Raw genomic sequence first — 17,375 nt, forward strand, 5'->3', positions numbered from 1 at the left:
AATGAGTGATGCGCATTGAGAAGGGCACTTGTTGGGTGAGCACTAGGTGTTGTATGTAAGTGATGAATCATGGGAATCTACTCCTGAATCCAAGAGCACATTGTATATACACTGTATGTTAGCTAACTTGACAATAAATTCTATTAAAAAAATTAAAAATGTATACTGTAATGTTTTCCTTGTTAATGCAATGTGTTCCTGATCCTTTTTTTCTGGCCGGGATGGAAAAATATGCATCCACCCAAACAATGGCTGCATATCACCTATCTGAGGCTATGTTCACTTCCAATGAAGAGGATATTACATCTGGCACTACATCTGCAGTTGAGGCTACTACTTAGTGCAGTTTGTGGTAGTCTACTGTTATTCTTCATAAACCACATGAAAAGGATGGGAATCCACCATCTTTAGATGGTGCATTAATTTCCTCCATCACCACCATCACCATTGCCCCATATTAAGGTATATTTCTTTAGGGGTGCCTGGGTGGCTCAGTCGGTTAAGCGTCTGACTCTTGGTTTCAGTTCAGGTCATGATCTCATGGTTCGTGAGTTTGAGCCCTGCATCAGGCTCTGCTCTAACAGCACAGAGCCTGCTTGGGCTTCTCTCTCTTCCCCTCTCTCTGCCCCTCCCCTGCTCACACTCTTTTTCTCTCTCTCAAAATAAATGAATAAACATTTTAAAAAATTAAGGAAAAAAGATATTTTTAAGGTTTATTTATTTATTTTTGAGAGAGATTGAGCACAAGCAGGGGTAGGGCAGTGAGAGAGGGGGACCGAGAATCCCAAGCTGGATCCATACTGTCAATGCAGAGCCTGATGTGGGGCTTGAACTCAGGAACCAGTGAGATCATGACCTGGGCTGAAATCAATAGTTGACATTTAACCGACTGAGTCACCCAGGTGCCCCATGAGATATTGTTTTTGATTTATTATTTGGCTGAGAGATAGAGGCAGTTTCACAGATTCTAACTTGGTCTTTTTTTTTTTTTTTTCTTTTCTTTCTTCTTTTCTTTTTTTTTTTGGTCTTGTCCACTATAATAATTCTTACCCTGGAGGCCGGAGATACAATGTGGGGGATTTACTGAAGTACTAAGTATTTCTTTACTTTCTTTTTTTAAATGTTTATTTATTTTTAAGAGAACACAAGCAGGGGAGGGGCAGAGAGACGGGGACAGAGGATCCGAAGTGGGCTCTGTGCTGACAGGCTGACAGCAGTAAGCCCCATGTGGGGCTTAAACGCATGAACTGTGAGATCATGACCTGAGCCAAAGTCGGATGCTCAACTGACTGAGCCACCCAGGTGCCCCCAAGTATTTCTTTTCTAATAAAACATTAAGAGGCTAAGCAAATGACACTGTTGACCCACTATGAGCCAAAGCTTGGTGAGGACTTCATTTATTAGCTGGCTCCCATGCACCCAATTTAATAGGTACTTTGGTCCCAGGTATCACTGCCAGTTGAGACTCTGCATCCAACAATTATTTGGGTATTCTTCCCCCTTTCCCCAGTACAGTTACCCAGGTAAATGGAGGTAAGTCCCTTTGGGGAAGAGCTGAGGGAATAGTTACCATGTGTACTTACCATGTGATGCCGGGTCCTTCTTCTGAGGATATGACTTTTTCTTCAGTGGTTTCTTGGTTGAAAACTGACTTAAGTCTGGAAACAGATCATGATTCTTGATTGCAGCAACTTCTCTCAGCCTCCTGAGGCTGATTTATTTTAAAGGTACATATTGAGAAATTATCTTGTTACTCTCCATTGTTTTGCTTCTAAAGGAACCATGTTCTATTAACCAACTCCACCACTCTCAACATCAACTTGGCATTAGTCTTGGCAATGACTTTTTTGACTTAATACCAAAAACAAAGGCAACAAAAGTAAAAAAAAAAAAACAAAACAACTGAGGCTATGTCAAACTAAAAAGCTTCTGCACAGTAAAGGAAACCATCAACAAAATGAAAAGACAACCTACTGAATGGGAGGAAATATTTGTAAAGCATACTTCTGATAAGGGGTTAATATCCAAAATATATAACTAACTCATACAAATCAGTTGAATGGATAAAGAAGATGTGGTGTATGTATGCCACAGAATATTATTCAGGCATAAGAAAGAAGGAAATCCTGCCATTTGCAACAACATTGATGGAACTTAAGGGCATTTCGCTAAGTGAAATAAGCCCCCCAAACACAAATACTGCATGATATCACTTATACGTGGCATCTAAAAAAAAAAGTCAAACTTGTTAGAATAGAGAGTAGAAAATTGGTTGTCAGGTCTGGGAGGTGGGGATAATAGCGAGTGGTTGGTAAAAGGGTACAGATTTTTAATTATAAGTTGAATAATACCTGAGAGTTTAACATAAAACTTGGTGACTATAGTTGATAACATTGTGTTATATGACTGAAATTTGTTGAGAATAGAACTTAAATGTTCCCACTCCCCATCCCCACCATGTATTTGAGGTGATGAATGTGTTAATTAACCAGATGATGGAAACCAAATAAAAAATTCACCAAAAACCTATATATCAAATATAAATATATACAAAATAGGCAAGATGCAGTCAGAAGCATTACTTCAAAGAGATTCAAAGAATATTCTGTCTCTAGAGGATGGGATGTTTTGTTTTGAAATGACACTGGGATAAGCTTACTCCTGGCCCTCCCCAGAACAACACACACCTTGGAGAAACTGTGTAGTTTAGAGCAGGTATCTTCTTGCTTACCTCGCCTCTCAGGATGTCCATTCTGTGCCAAGAAGATGAAATGGTTTAAAGGCATGTCTCTAGATACACCTGGGTGGCTCAGTCAGTTAAGTGTCTGACTTCAGCTTAGGTCATCATCTCGTGGTTTGTGAGTTCAAGCCCCACGTTGGGCACATTGCTGTCAATGCAGAGCCTGCTTCGGATCCTCTCTCCCTCTCTCTTTGCCCCTCCCCAGCTTGCACTCTCTCAAAAATAAATAAACATTAAAAAAATAAAAAATAAATAAAGGCATGTATCTACTACCTTAAAAAAATGTGCAAACCTTTTGGACTAAGCAAGTCCTAAATCCAGTGTCTGTCTTAGAGAAATGCTTATAAGACATGCACAGGGAGGCATTGCTTATAACAATAAGAGACGTGTAAATTTAAAAAAAATATGGAGTATACTTAGAATAGCACAATATTTACAAAACCTGTAAAATTAATTATTCCAACTTAGAGAATTGGGTTAAGAATTTAGATGTATGATATAGAAGATGAAGATATTGGGCTTTTCCAGGCCTGTAGGTTTTAATTCTCTTTTACTGTAACTACTATGGAATCTCCTGCATCAAGGTGTAAAGTGTACGACTGAAATCTTTTAGATCTTATTCAGGTTATAATTGCATGTCATATATAAAATTCTTAAGTGTCTTATTTATTTGAAAATTTGGGGAATTTTTTTTTTTTTGAAATGACAATAAGATCAGTGAGATGTGGTTACCTAGAGATGATAGAATGTTCCCTCAAGGGAGAAAAGAGTCCCTCTCTACTGTTTGCTTGTAAAACCGTGTCTAAGTTGTATTTAATTTTGAATACCACACTTTAATTGGAACACTGACATACTGGAGTGTATTTTCAAATCATCATGATCATGAGGAAACCTAGAACCGTGTCACAAAAGGCAAGGGTAAAAAGAATTTTTGCCCACGGGGGAAGGAAAAACATCTTCAAAGAACATCACGTGGAAGATTCTTGTGCATGTTTTACAGGACCAGAATCAGGATGGAGGTGACAAAAACACGGGTTTGACCAGGAAGATGTGGAAATAGACTCAGATTTGAAAGCAGGATATCCAGTCTACTCTATAACAAGCCACGGGAACTTAGGAAATCATTTAAGTTCCCCAAACCACTGTGGTCCAATAGAACTGTCTGCAATGATGGAAATACCCCATATTCTTGCTCTACAATACAGTAGCTGCTAGCCAAATGCAGCACAAGAAATGTGGTTAGTGTGACTGAGGAATAGAATTTTAAATTTTATTTACTTTTAATTAATTTAAATTTAAATAGTTACATGTAGCTAGTGGTTGCAGTATTTAGAAGGTGCAGCTCTAAGCCTTAATTTCCTCCTCTCTGAAATGGGAATAATAACACTTATTAAATTGCTGACCCGAAGATCAAACGACATTATATGTGACCCCAGAAAAACTGTATCATACTACACAAGTGTTAATTACGGTGATAACTAATTACTGAATTGTATGTATTGTATTACTGTCTTATCCTCAAAAGAGTTTCTAACATTTGGAATTAGAGAAAAATGGAATAAGCAGCCTGAGAAAGTAGAGTTCCCCAAGTCTGGTTTTCACAAACAGGTTTGAGACAGGCAGAGATCAGAGAAAGAACAAAATATCCTGGAGACTTGGGCTATATTCAAGACATCCTTCCAGTAGAGCTTCTTGATGTTCTCCCTTGACTCCCCTGGCTGAGTTAACGATGCTCCTCTAAGCACTGTCGGGCACTTTCACACCGTCCTGTAAAAAAAAAACAACAGTATTTACTCAACTGTATCTTAGAGCACATGCCTCTTACACTCATGTCTTTCACGGTTGTATCCTCGTTCTTAACCACCGGGCCATACAGTAGGTCCTCAATCAGTATTCGATGAATGATGAACTTAGCATGTTCTCTTGAGGGAGTGATTCCCCGTTAATAATGTAACCAGTAACTCTTTGAAAAACATTATTGAGGATGTACGGAGTGGAGGAATACTGTATCCAGCGGCATAGTTGGATATTTCGGTGCCAGGAGGCCTGCGGGGATGACCTCTCTTTCTCCTGCCCTTTTCCTCCCTCCGGTCTTCGGCTATGGAGGATCTCGTGGTCCCGAAAGTCGCTACCGTCCGCACCGCAGTGGAGAGGAGCGGGACGCGGAGAACTACATTTCCCAGCTGACTCTCCTGCGCGCGCCCCTGCCCGTGCGCGCGGGGGGCGAGTGCACCAGGCGCTCGCTCCCTGCCGAGCGCTCGTCGCCCGCCAGAGCCTTTGCCATGGGATGAGGTGGGAGGCGCTAGAATCCACTTAGCTACAGTCAACCGCCCAATGCAGCACTCGCTCGCTCCCCCCGCCAGCGGAAGCACCCGCGGAGCACAATGCAGCACTGAGGCAGCGCCGCGGCGGAGGCTGCAGCGCCACGGCCGCCGCAGCACGGTCCGGGGCTGGGAGGGGGTGGCCGAGGAGAGCCGGGGGGCGCGGGCGGAGGGAGCCGGACCCTGCTGCCGAGGCATGAGGAGCTAGCTGAGCGTCTCGAACGAGGCGGGCTGACGGCAGCACCATGCAGGCGGCGGCGGCTGCGTCCGTGCCCTTCTTGCTGCTCTGCGCCCTGGGGACCTGCCCCCCGGCGCGCTGCGGTCGGGCAGGTAAGTTCGCCACCCTGTGTGGCTTAGGGACGTACCATTTTCCAGGAGTCTTTGCAGCCCTCAAGCGCACTGGAAACGGGCATGCCCGTTTCCCGAGTGCGCGGGGAGATTTTTTTATTTAGAAGGGTGGTGAGAAGTGAAGCAAAAATACATGTGTGGGGGCGCGCAGATGCATTAGAAGCCTTCGGTCAAATGCATGTTTTTCCTCTTCTGAAGAAGCGGAATGCGGAGGATGGGAAAGGGGTGCTGTGCTTCTGGGCCCCGATCCTGGATGATCTCAGATGAGCTGGTCCAAGGCTCTCCGGCTGGTGTCTCTGCGTCCTTCCCAGATAGAGGGACCTGGAGGGAGGGGGCGGTGGGATTTTCCTACAGAAGACGTCGGACCGCAGGAGACACGCGTGTGGGTCAGGGTCATTATTTTCTCCTTTTCTCCCCGCTCCCTCCTTACCCTCGTCCTGCCTGGAGGAGACGCCTCGTTGACGGAGCTGGAGAGGAGGAACGAAAACCGCTTCCTGGAGCGCCAGAGCATCGTGCCACTCCGGCTCCTCTACCGCTCGGGCGGTGAAGACGAAACTGGACACGACGCGCTCGACACGCGGGTGCGGGGCCACCCCGGCGGCGGGCAGGTGAGAGGCGCGGTCCAGGGGGTGGGCCCGGGCGCGGCCTGGCCCACCCTGACCCCACGTTTGCTCTCCGTCGCCCTGGAGATGCAGTGTCTTCGGTGGAAGGAGCGCAGCCCTAGTGCGAGTCGTGCATGGCGCTCCCAGTGCGAAAAAGAAGGGAGGGGGGACAAACCCCTCAAAGCACCACAGGCCGGAGCTTTGCTAGAGAGGAGTTTGTGCGGGATGTCTTCGGCAGTGCGGTAGCCTGAGCGGGGGGGGCGGAGACCCTCTCACCTCCGGCAGGCAAAAAAACATGCATAGGCAAGAAAGGATGTAATGTGTGGGCAGGGTTTGCATCATCATTATTGTTGTGGTTGTTTTAGTCCTCAAAAAGACTTTATACGTGATTTAAACCAAGGTTGGTACCGTAGAAAAAATGGAAAGACAAGCCTAGACATCCCTAACTAAACTCAAACTGTAAAAATAAGCTAACCTGCAGGGTTCTCAGCTCACTCGATTTATGGACACCAGAGATGTACCCATTCACCTCCACGTTTCAGGAAAGGCCTCTCCTCCTCCATTTCTTCACTGGCAATGGTCCTTTGGCATAATTTGAGTCCTTTTGTTTTTTGGGCATTTATAAACTATGTTAAAAAAAATCTAAGTTTATTCCATTTACCCATATTTAGATCAATATCACATGCCCACAGATAATGCCTGAAAATTATTTTGAACTTACTTGCTAATTTAAGTAATTATTTCAGGGCTCTCTAAGCAATTTTTGTATTTTGTATGGCAAGCAGTTTATTCACCTGTAAGTACATATTAAGGTAGAGCTTGTTCGTGTGGTTGAAAATGTTGTAAATTTTGCTGACCTAAAGGCAGCTGAACATTTTCACGTGTGTAAATACATTTATTAATACTTCAAGATGTATGTTGTAGCTGTGATAGTCAAAATATTTGCTCTATTTCTGTAAAATATGTGGAAGCAGAAAAATGCCATATAAATCATAAAAATGCCAATGCTTAGCTCTGTTGAAATTTTCATATAAGAAATTAATTTAAAGGGCTACACTAATATCCATTAAAGTTTGAGCACTGTGGTAGAAAGTCCAGTGTGCCAAGCTTTAATGAAGATTTCCATTATTTGAATTGTTTGATAAATACCTCTTCTCTTTCATTTTGACTTGTTTTCATAGTAAAACTGAAGAAACAGGGGACACTCTTATTTTTCAATAAATGAGAATTATTTCTGTGGAGGAATGTTCTCACACTCATTTACAACTTTTGCTTAGGAAAAATTTCACATACATATGCAAAATAGAATGTTATAATGAATGAATATTAGAATAAATACATAATGCTTCAACAATTAGCAACTCATAGCCAGTCTTGTTTCATCTGTCTCCTACCTGTTTTCTTCCCCTTCTTGTATTTGAGGCAGATCAGATCATTTCATTCATAAAAAATTCACTCTGTACTTCTAAAAGGATTCTTTCAAGAAAGAATGTAACCCTGTTATTATACCTAATACATAAATATTATAAATATGTAAAATATATTTAAGTATATTAGATAAATATATGTAAATATAATATGTATACATTTAAGTTTGTTTGTTTGATCCAGGACCCAAATGATGTCTATAGACTGCAATTAGTTTATTTTTTTGAGTCTCTTTAATGCATAATTTACCCCCTTCTGTTTCCTTCATTTTTTCCTTACGATTTATTCATTGAAGACAGGGGGTCTTTCATCCTGTAGTTTCTCAGCCTGAATTTTTGCTGATATAGCCAGTGCTTTAAAACAGATCACAAAGTCTTTCTCGGAGAGGAGGGAGACAGAAGTAGAAATATAGAAAAAGAAAATTTTAGAATTGGAAACTCCCACATCTCTGCCATATGCTGGTAATGTCTTCAGGTACCCTCTGCCCTTCACTATGTTGGTGAAAGACCACCACTTTTGGAAAACAGGCCAGTCCTCCTTCTTTTCTCCTATTTATGGAGCACCACTTCGGCAGTTTTTTGGTTCATTGGCCTTTCCACTTGGGGTAGAAGATACCTTGGGCCTGTGCAGTTTCTTCTTAAAATAATAAAACTCACAGTTAGGAAGAATGACTCTGGCTTTTGGTGAGGTATGGATGAACTGGTATGATTTAGGTTGAACAGCATGAATAGATTGTTTATTCAAGTCAGGATTGGAAGTGAAGATACTGTCTACTGTCTTACCATCAAAGTAATTATTACAAGTAGTTACCTCAGTGCCTGGCACGTAGTAAGTTATATACCGAACACCTGGTTGGATGTCTGTATCACCTGGGGGGCTGTTGCATTTTACCGTGCTCCTTAAACTACAGTTAGAAATCGCTGACTGCTAGATCTGAATCTGGCAGTTACAGTTGTAAAGACTTAGTTGCCATATGCCAAATTTTCCTACAGTTAGGGAACTCAGGAGTGTTCCTGCATTTTTAGATTCATTGAGAGCTGGCATTGGATCTAAAAACTCAAGCTGATTATATTTGGCCCTTGTTATTTCTTTGGTAATTAAATAGATAAAATTTATGGCATCTTAGCTACCCATAGATATTTTTTAGTAATTTCCTTTCTTCTTCAGAAATAAAATTGGGATGCCTTCCTATCAGCCTGCAAAGCTTATATAATCATTTGTTGGTTTGTGTATTTAAAAGGCACTTATTTACTTGAGCTCATACTGTGTACCAATTTTTGTACAAGGCTCTGGGGATTTAGAGGTAAGAGACACACTTCAAACCTTTAAGGAATTTATAGACAAGTGGGAACGTGCATGAATGGATAAGCAGTTATACTCTGCCCTTCTGTGTGAGTTTCTGGAGGTGATCACAGAAAGCTTTGGAGGCAGTGAAGACAGTGTTTAACCCAGGTGAGCAGGCAGGGTGGGCTTTCACGGGGAGGTGCTGTCTTAGCTGTGTTTTGAGGCTGAAATGGGCCAGATTAAAGGAAGGGGATGCGCATGTCAAACCAAAGGGGCAGAAGTACATGGACATTTGGGAATTAGGACACTTTTTTGTTAGGTGCAAATAGGATTTAGGGGACAGATGAGCCAAAACAGGAAAGCAGAGAGTAAATGCTGCAGTACCTTCATGATTTGTGGAGCAGTTTGGACTTTGTCCCAAAGGCAATTGAAGGACTTTAGTAAGGAGAGTTTACTGACCAGACTCATGATACTGTGGGATGGTCCTAATTGTTAGAAATGAATAATTTTAATTTCACAGGGTAAGTTCAAGTGGTTGTTCACTTTAATTTATTGGTAAATGCTAATTCACATACTCGTTAGCTTCCTAAGAATTTAGTTAGTAAACTGAAAACACCATATAAATGAGTTTATAAGGCATTTAGAGCAATGCTGGGTATATTGTAAGCATTATATGAGTTTTTGTTAAATAACATTTACTCCCTCAGGCTGCTTGAGTACTATTTAGAAACTTTATGACATCACTTTAATGCAAAATGGTGCCCTAATTACCTGAATGTAACACATTCCCAGAAGTAAATTACACATTACTAAAATTTACATAAGTAAGTGGAATCTGACAGTCCTGGAGATGGTGGAGACCTTATAGGTCATCTAACCTAATTCAGGAATTACTTCACACCTGGTAAGATAAAGTCATTGATCTACAGTAAGGAAACCAGTAACGTATCACTTAATGTTTCAGGAAGCTCACAAGAACTATGATGGTATAAAACACCTTAATTTTACTCTTAATGTGTCCTTGTTTCAGTTTTTAACCACTGAATGGAAAAGAATACTCAAATTATTACTTTTTTAATGTTTATTTATTTTTCGAGAGACAAGAGAACAGAGCATGAGCAGGGGAGGGGCAGAGAGAGAGGGAGTCAGAGAATCTGAAGCTGGCTCCAGGTACCGAACTATCAGCACAGAGCCCAAAGGGGCTTGAATTCATGAACTGTGAGATCATGACCCGAGCCAAAGTCAGATGCCTAACTGACTGAGCCACCCAAGTGCCACAGAATACTGATATTTTTAAAAGAAATTTTTATTTCAGTTTTGGGGAAATACTGGCAATATGATTGGTGTGAAATAATAATTCTGTTGATGAGTCCAAGTTGTAAAAGATTTCTTTATTACCTGTCCAGTTAGTTACTTGAATGCATACTTTGTTTTTATCCCAAGTGTGATGATCAACCCATAATGAAAGGTTATTTTGCCATCAGGTTCTAGAAATGATAGTCCAAGAAACCATGTTTGATTGTGGGTAACCTTGGTATCCTCAAGTCTGTATACCTTGGTACCTCAAGGTACCTCAAGACTAGTATACCTAGTCTGAGATAATTTCAGTCCTGTAAAATAGAACAGGGAACTAGAATATTCACATTATTCAGTCTTTCTTTCTTCTGCCTTGAAGTGATTTGTGCTGAAGGAATTGGGTGTTTGCAGATAAATAGATAAAACTTTTTTAACTGGGCATCCATATGGGCAAGATAGTGCCTCCTGAGCCTTATTGATGGTTTGATACTGATAACTGATAATCATTTAATTGCTATTTTTAAGAAAAATCACCTTAGGGGCACCTGGGTGGCTCAGTCGGTTAGGCGTACGATTTCGGCTCAGGTCATGATCTCACGGTCCGTGAGTTCGAGCCCCATGTCGGATCTGTGCTGACAGCTCAGAGCCTGGAGCCTGCTTCAAATTCTGTGTCTCCCTCTCTCTCTGCTCCTCCCCAGCCCATGCTCTGTCTCTCTCTTTCCTTCAAAAATAAATAAAAAACATTAAAAAAAATTTCTTAAAAAAAGAAAAAGCACCTTAATGGTTCCTTTTTTTTTTTTTTTTTTTTTTTTTGGCTAGCCAAGCAGGACAGATTTACTGTAACATCAAAGATAAGTTATTTGGTGGTTTATTTTGTCATGTGTTCACCCCATATATTTTCAATTATTTATTTTTCACCCATTGATATTTCTCTATAAATAGCAGAATTTCTTTTTATCATAAGTCTTTGCTTTCAGTGAGTAGTTGGGCTACTCATTTCTCTGTCTCTTTCCCTGGATAGTGTTGTAGCTTCTCAAGTAGTCAGGTACCAAAAACACAGATCTGTAAATTATCATACTTTTGATAATCAGTAATGCCAGATGGTATAGCAAGATGGTAAGTAGTCATGTGCTCCCATTTTTTTAAAAGGCTTATTTACTTTTGAGAGAGAGAGAAAGTGGCGCAGAGAGAGAGGGAGACAGAGGATCCAAAGTGGTCTCTGCACTGACAGCAGAGAGCCCAGTGGGGGGGCCTGAACTCAGGAACGGCGGCGGCGAGATCATGACCTGAGCTGAAGTCGGGCACTCAACCAACTGAGCCACCCAAGTGCCTCTAGTGTGCTCCATTTTTATGAGTATATTTATACATGTGCCTAAGCATGGATGAGCTGTAGTTAAAATTGTGCTGTTTCACTTGGGAGCACTGAGTCAGCTTCACGGTAAATTGTCTGCGGTACTGCTTCTCTGGCAAAAAAAGGGCTCCTAGGAATTATAGCTTTGGGAGTATTTTGCAAGGATAGCACAAGCATTTTTTTTTTTTTCTTAATGGGCATTTGTTAAACCTAAGTAGCTCAATATTGATAAAGTTTTGCCACCAGTAAAAAGTTTGTTCTGCTATAAATAGGAAGGAGACATTTCCTACCACATTTTTTTTTTTTTTAATTCTCCTACCAACATCCTTCCCTTACAATTAAATTGTTAAAAGAAATGGTATTCAGAATTGTGGGAGTTTTCTTTAAGTCTTGTTTTTACTCTGTGAGATCCCAATTTGTATATGTATGTTTGGGGCATCTTTGAAATTATGCCTAATGATCTCACTGCATACAAAAAGAACCCATCTCTCATCACTTCTTTTTTTTTTATTTTTTATTTTTTTAACGTTTTACTTATTTTTGAGAGAGACAGAGTACGAGTGGGAGAGAGGCAGAGAGAGGGAGACACAGAATCTGAAGCAGGCTCCAGGCTCTGAGCTGTCAGCACAGAGCGAGATGCGGGGCTCTAACCCACGAACTGTGAGATCATGACTTGAGCTGAAGTCGGACGCTTAACTGATGGAGCCATCCAGGCGCCCCTCTCTTCACTTCTTTACATTTATACCTGAAAAACTGTGAATGACTCTAAGAGCTTATGGCTTGGTAAAAATCGTTCTTAGTTTTGTTTGCTTTCTCAACTTTCAAAGAATGTGAAGTATTCTGTCATTTTTAGTGATAAAGCCCTTTCTAAGTCTATACATGGAGGGAGGCCTGCTTTCTTGTCATGGTTCATTGAGAGCAGTAGTCTGTAAGGTCACTAGCTCTCAGTAGCTCCAGTGGGGCTGAGATAAGGCCACATTTATCATTATATTTCATGGATAAGCTCCAAAGGGAAAAAGGATGTTAATAAAAGGAGGGGAGTGAGCAGAAGAGGAAAGGATGGTAAGGAGAGTGGTGACAAGGAGGAAGGAAACAAATAAGGAAAAGAGAGAAGTGCTTATAGTAGTATTATCATATATGTTATAATGTACACTAACATACTTAAATACAATAACTTATGTGGTTAGTTTTTATGTACCCAACAGTTTTCTTAGTACTTGGTGCACATTAACTCATTGCAGTCCCACAAGAATCACGTGACAGGTAGTACTTATCAGCTGTCAAACCACAAAGCCGGTAGGTAGCTGAGAAAGGATTAAACCCAGGTACTTTAACTCCACTGCACTGCCTGGGCTTAACCACTATGCTTAACTGGCTTTATGGCAGGAGGCCACCAACATTTCTTTAGATGTCGTTCAATGGCAGTGAGATCAAAGCTTTCTTACATTTGGTCCCGTTGGAACCTTATGTTTTTTGCAGCTTGCAGAAACAGTAGGAATGCATCATTTCTACTAATTTGAGAATGAGAATGGACTATATAAAGATATTTAACATTTAAAAGATGAAAAACACCTCTTCAAGGGTCATGTTCTAGTTTGGAATTGCATGTGTATACTTATTGTTATAATCTTTCTGTGTAATTTGAAGATTTTAATATTCAACAGTCAGTACCAAAATTATGTATATTCTTTTGTGGTCAAAGTTTCATAAAACAGAAACAAATGCTAAACAGGGATCGATACCCTTACCTTTCTCCAAAGGAAAAGATACAGAATATCTTTTGTAGCTTCACAGAGCAAGTAGCTCCAGAGTTCCAAATATCAAAGCTTTCAGGGAAAAGCGATACATAATCATTAATAACCAAAATGATAGCTTCTGTGAGCATCTAGTCATGCTTTCATGTAACAATAAGTATACACATTTATTTTGGTAATAAAAGCCCTAGAAAGCAAATATTAAGGGAAGGAAATGAAAAAGAAGAATGAATATTTATTGAATATGTAGCATGTACCAGGCACTGTGATGAGTGATTTACATGTATTATCATTATGAGGTAGATATTATATCCATTTTATAGATGAGGCTACTGAGGCTTAAGGAAGCTAATTAACCTGCCCAAGGTCATACAACCAGGAAGCAGTAGTATTAGGAGAAGAATTCTCAAAGAAAATGTTAGAGATCCAAATAAAATAATCCTTCTGTAATATATGCTACTTATTTAACATGTAGTTACCCATTCATCTCTGTGGTGGAATCATCCTCACATTTCTTTGAGAAACTCTTGGTTCTGCTCATGTCTCCTCCCTTGCTAACTTCATTCAGGTGTGAATCGATGTCGTGTTTAGCACTTGTTACATGTCTTCATTTCTAGAAGTGGATATAATTTCTGTTTCTACCTCAGATATTCTTTTAGCCACATAGACATATTTGAGTCTACATCTAAACAACAGCATAGAATATCTGTACTCAGTACTTGGAGTTTTATCTTCCAGAAACTCAGAAAAAACTCTTTATGGGGGAGGGAAGAAACTATTTATGGGGAACTATCCTCTGTTCCTCCATAGGGTGCTGGCCTCACCTACCGGGATTCTGGGTAATGAAAAAAAAAAAAAAATCTCCCCAGTGGATTCCAATTTGCACGCAGGGTCAAGGAGCTCTGTGTATCCTTAAGATTTAAGAGATTTTTTTTTCATCTTAAATCTGTCTGGATTTAAGTTAGTCACAAGAATTTGTATCTGAATTGGGATCAGTTTTCTTATTTGCATCACTCACCTCTTCAATAATTTATCAGACCTTTTCAAAAGGATATTTTAAAGGACATTGTAAGAATTATTCCTGAGAAACCAGTTACAGTATTAATTGAAGTCTGGGGAAAACATTATGGATGGTGCCTCATCAGGACCAAGAGGAGAGATTTGTCATGTAATTGTTTCCTTCCTTGGGTGGGACGCCAGAAGTTTAGAGGCAAATTGTGCCCTCCTCCAAGCCAGAGTCATAGCCTGAGTTTTCATTCCAGCTCTATCCTAGCTCATCAGCACCCATTTCAGCTCAAGAGTCATCTGAAATATCTCTTGACTCGTGATAATTTGTCAATATGAAACGTCATATCTGTATTCAGGCTTAGGGAAAGTAATCTTAGAGGTTTCCTCTGTCTGCTTGCCTAAAGTGGTCCACCCACCCCCTATCACATCATGTTACTCTCTTGTCTTCCCAGCACTTGTCAGCACTTGACATTCTTTTTAATGATTGGCTTGTTTATTGTCGTTCCTCCAGTGTGCCATCCCTGGAATATAAACTACGAGAATTGTGTATGACAATAGTGATCTTGTCTGTTTGTTCACCACACATCTCCACTGCCTAGCCCAGTGCCTGGCACAGAGTAGGTACTTAATAAATATTTCTTGAAGTGATAAATTTTCCTTTCCCTCCAATTTTCTCATAATATAAGTTTTCTCATAATATAAGTTCTCATTATAAGTTTTTCTTATAATATCTTGTAAGTGTCCATGTAAACATCCTCAAGTCCTCTTTGAAACTTGGTATGGTATAAAATAATGAATACATGAATAAATGTTAGTCTTTAAATATTGAATTTATAGCCCCCTTCGATAATTGTAACTCTTTTACACATAATTAAAATAGAGTTCAGTGTGCTGTGTTTTTATTTTTTACTTATCAGTGTGCTGTATTTTTAGAATATAAATACTTCATATATAAAAATGATTTTAGACTTCTAGTTGTCCTTTATTTCTGATTTCATCATTTGAGTTGCTTTTAAGATCAAAATCTGTTTTGTCTTCCCTAGAGCAGACTATTAGATGTAATTTGATTTTGAAAATAAAAAATGCCATACCATGACCAAGAAATACCAGCAGTTATAACTGGGAAGAGAAGGAATAAACAACTTAATCCACCCCCTGGCCCCCACCCCCCACAATCTGTTTGTTTATGTTGAAGAGGTTTTTCAGAATCATATACATGTATCAGCAAGGGTAGATCAACATTTTTCTCCTTTTTAAAAATCAATTTTGTACCAGGGCATTTTAGTTAGCACTGAGCAGTAGTTGCCCTTTTGCTGCATTTTTTTTTCTTTTTTTTTTTTTTTTCCCAAGTAAAGAACATTAGATAACCGTTTTTGGAAGAATGAGAAATCAATGAGGCTTTCCTGAAGATGGGCCTCAAGAGCTCACATTTTGCAAGTGGCTTTAACATTTTCTACCTGAGGCAGGAGAACTCCTGGCTGACAGTTTTCTTAGACTCCTTATTCTACTTGGCACTAACTCATGTCTCTAGCCTTTATCTCTAGTCGGTCAATTGCTCTTCTTCTTATTTTATTTTTTTTCCAGTTTACTTCTTTTATAGGCTTGGTTGGGAGAAATTGCCTCCATTCCCCTCCCCCCACCCTCCCACTCCCCCACTAGTGAGGTCAGAAGGTTGGGAGTCAGGCGGGTACATGTGATTTGGCACCGCTGGTCACAGCTCAAACTTTAAGTGGTTTCTCATTCTTTGGACTAGGTAGCAAGATGCTGTAGAAAGAGCTGGCACTTGACAAAAACTAGTTCTGTAGATTTCTGTGAATTCTCAAGTGGATTTTTAATGCCTTTAGAATACACTGTCAGGGGTCTGGCCAGGAACCCAGCTATGGATCCTCAGTGGGCATAATGAGCTGTCAATTAATCTAAAGTAGCCTGAGGGAGCAGTTGTCTGAAGACAACTGTCTAGGGTCATCAGAACATGGGCAGGAACAGGGTGTGGGTAGAAGTGTGGTGGTAAAGCTCAGGGAAATCACAACGCAGTTACAGGGAGAAGATATTAGGTGCACTGTGCCAGATGGGTCCCAACTAGAGAGAGCTACCTGAAACAGACTGAGGCACAATCTAAGTTTTTAATCTCACATCCAGGTTTTAGTGATCGGCTCCACTCTTGATTTAGAGCTTGTGTTTTTAAGGAAACGGAGTGTTTTTTAGCCTGACCTGTCTCTCATGGCACCAGCGATCATTTTCATCCTCACATGAGTTTTAAGTTTTTGTTTCAGAGGGAAGAACCATTTCCCTTCTTCTTCTTCCTCACTTCTCCTTGTCTTTTTTTCTTTCCTCTTCTTCCTATTCTTATCCTTCTTTATTCCTTCTTCCTGCTTTCTTCTTCTTCCTCCATCTTACTGTTTGTTGGTCTTTTATTTTTTATTTTTTTATTTTTAATGTTTATTTTAGAGAGAGAGACAGAATGCGAGTGGGTTAGGGGCAGAGAGAGAGGGAGACACAGAAGCAGAAGCAGGCTCCAGGCTCCGAGCTGCCAGCACAGAGCCCAGTGTGGGGCTTGAACTCACGAGCTGTGAGATCATGACCTGAGCTGAAGTCGGACGCTCAACCAACTGAGCCACCCAGGCGCCCCATCTTTGTTGGTGTTTTTTAAAGGTCTGAAGACTGATGGGAGAGGGCTTTCCCGGGCTCACTCTGCCCCATTATGCATAGTTCAGACCGTGGACTCTGCTTCTCCTGGGTCAAGAGATGAGGCTTAAAGATTTATGGCTTTATATACTCTGAAAAATCACACTTTGTTTGTACAAAATGAGCAACAGGCTCATTTTGAATGCCATGTGGTATGCATTAAATAAAGGTATGTTAATGATTGAAGAGTTGTTTTGCAGTAGCTATTTGGAACATTTATTTTACTGACGTGGATAATTTTAGTATTGTAATCAAACTAATGTAGTGCACTCCTTGGTGAGTTATTGATAGGAACTACACTGGGTAGAGTTGTTGCACAAAGGAAACTTGACTTGCAGCAAGTGAGGAGGTCACAGGGAATATCTTCCAAAGCCATGACCCTCTGAGCAACGGTGAATGGGTTCCTTTTATTTAGGGTTAGGGAGAATATTCAGAAAGGGGCGTTTTGTCCTTGGATGTGGAGGTAGGCGTGAAGTCACGCATGTGCCTTAGAGAAACAAGCCTATACACACATTGTGTGTAATGTTAATGAGGTTTGTGCTCCTTTTGGGGCAGAGA

At 40.6% G+C, this 17,375-nt stretch overlaps 1 protein-coding gene and 1 long non-coding RNA gene across 23 annotated transcripts in view; one reads left to right on the forward strand and one right to left on the reverse strand.

Moving 5' to 3' along the window:
• Positions 1–3,979: 3,979 nt before the first annotated feature.
• On the reverse strand, positions 3,980–5,946 carry LOC109263650 (uncharacterized). Its single transcript, XR_008420610.1, has 2 exons — positions 5,840–5,946; positions 3,980–4,507 (listed from the first exon to the last, which is right to left on the reverse strand). It is a non-coding gene; the product is annotated as an uncharacterized LOC109263650 (long non-coding RNA).
• The window catches only part of ADAM22 (ADAM metallopeptidase domain 22), a 232,640-nt gene continuing 220,431 nt past the window's right edge, over positions 5,167–17,375 (forward strand). For 11 of the 22 annotated variants that reach the window (XR_008420609.1, XM_019443229.2, XM_019443231.2 and 8 more), the window contains exons 1-2: positions 5,192–5,391; positions 5,857–6,017. Coding sequence is in view for 21 of the 22 variants with exons in the window: in XM_019443229.2 (XP_019298774.2) it covers positions 5,307–5,391; positions 5,857–6,017 (246 nt within the window). In the remaining variant the exon portion in view is untranslated. Of the gene's footprint in view, positions 5,392–5,856; positions 6,018–17,375 lie in introns of all 22 variants that reach the window. The other 11 variants (XM_019443218.2, XM_019443221.2, XM_019443220.2 and 8 more) reach the window with 7 other exon arrangements.

Source organism: Panthera pardus, unplaced genomic scaffold (assembly GCF_024362965.1).
Source record: "Panthera pardus isolate Hobbes unplaced genomic scaffold, ASM2436296v1 HiC_scaffold_8, whole genome shotgun sequence".
NCBI lineage: Eukaryota > Metazoa > Chordata > Mammalia > Carnivora > Felidae > Panthera > Panthera pardus.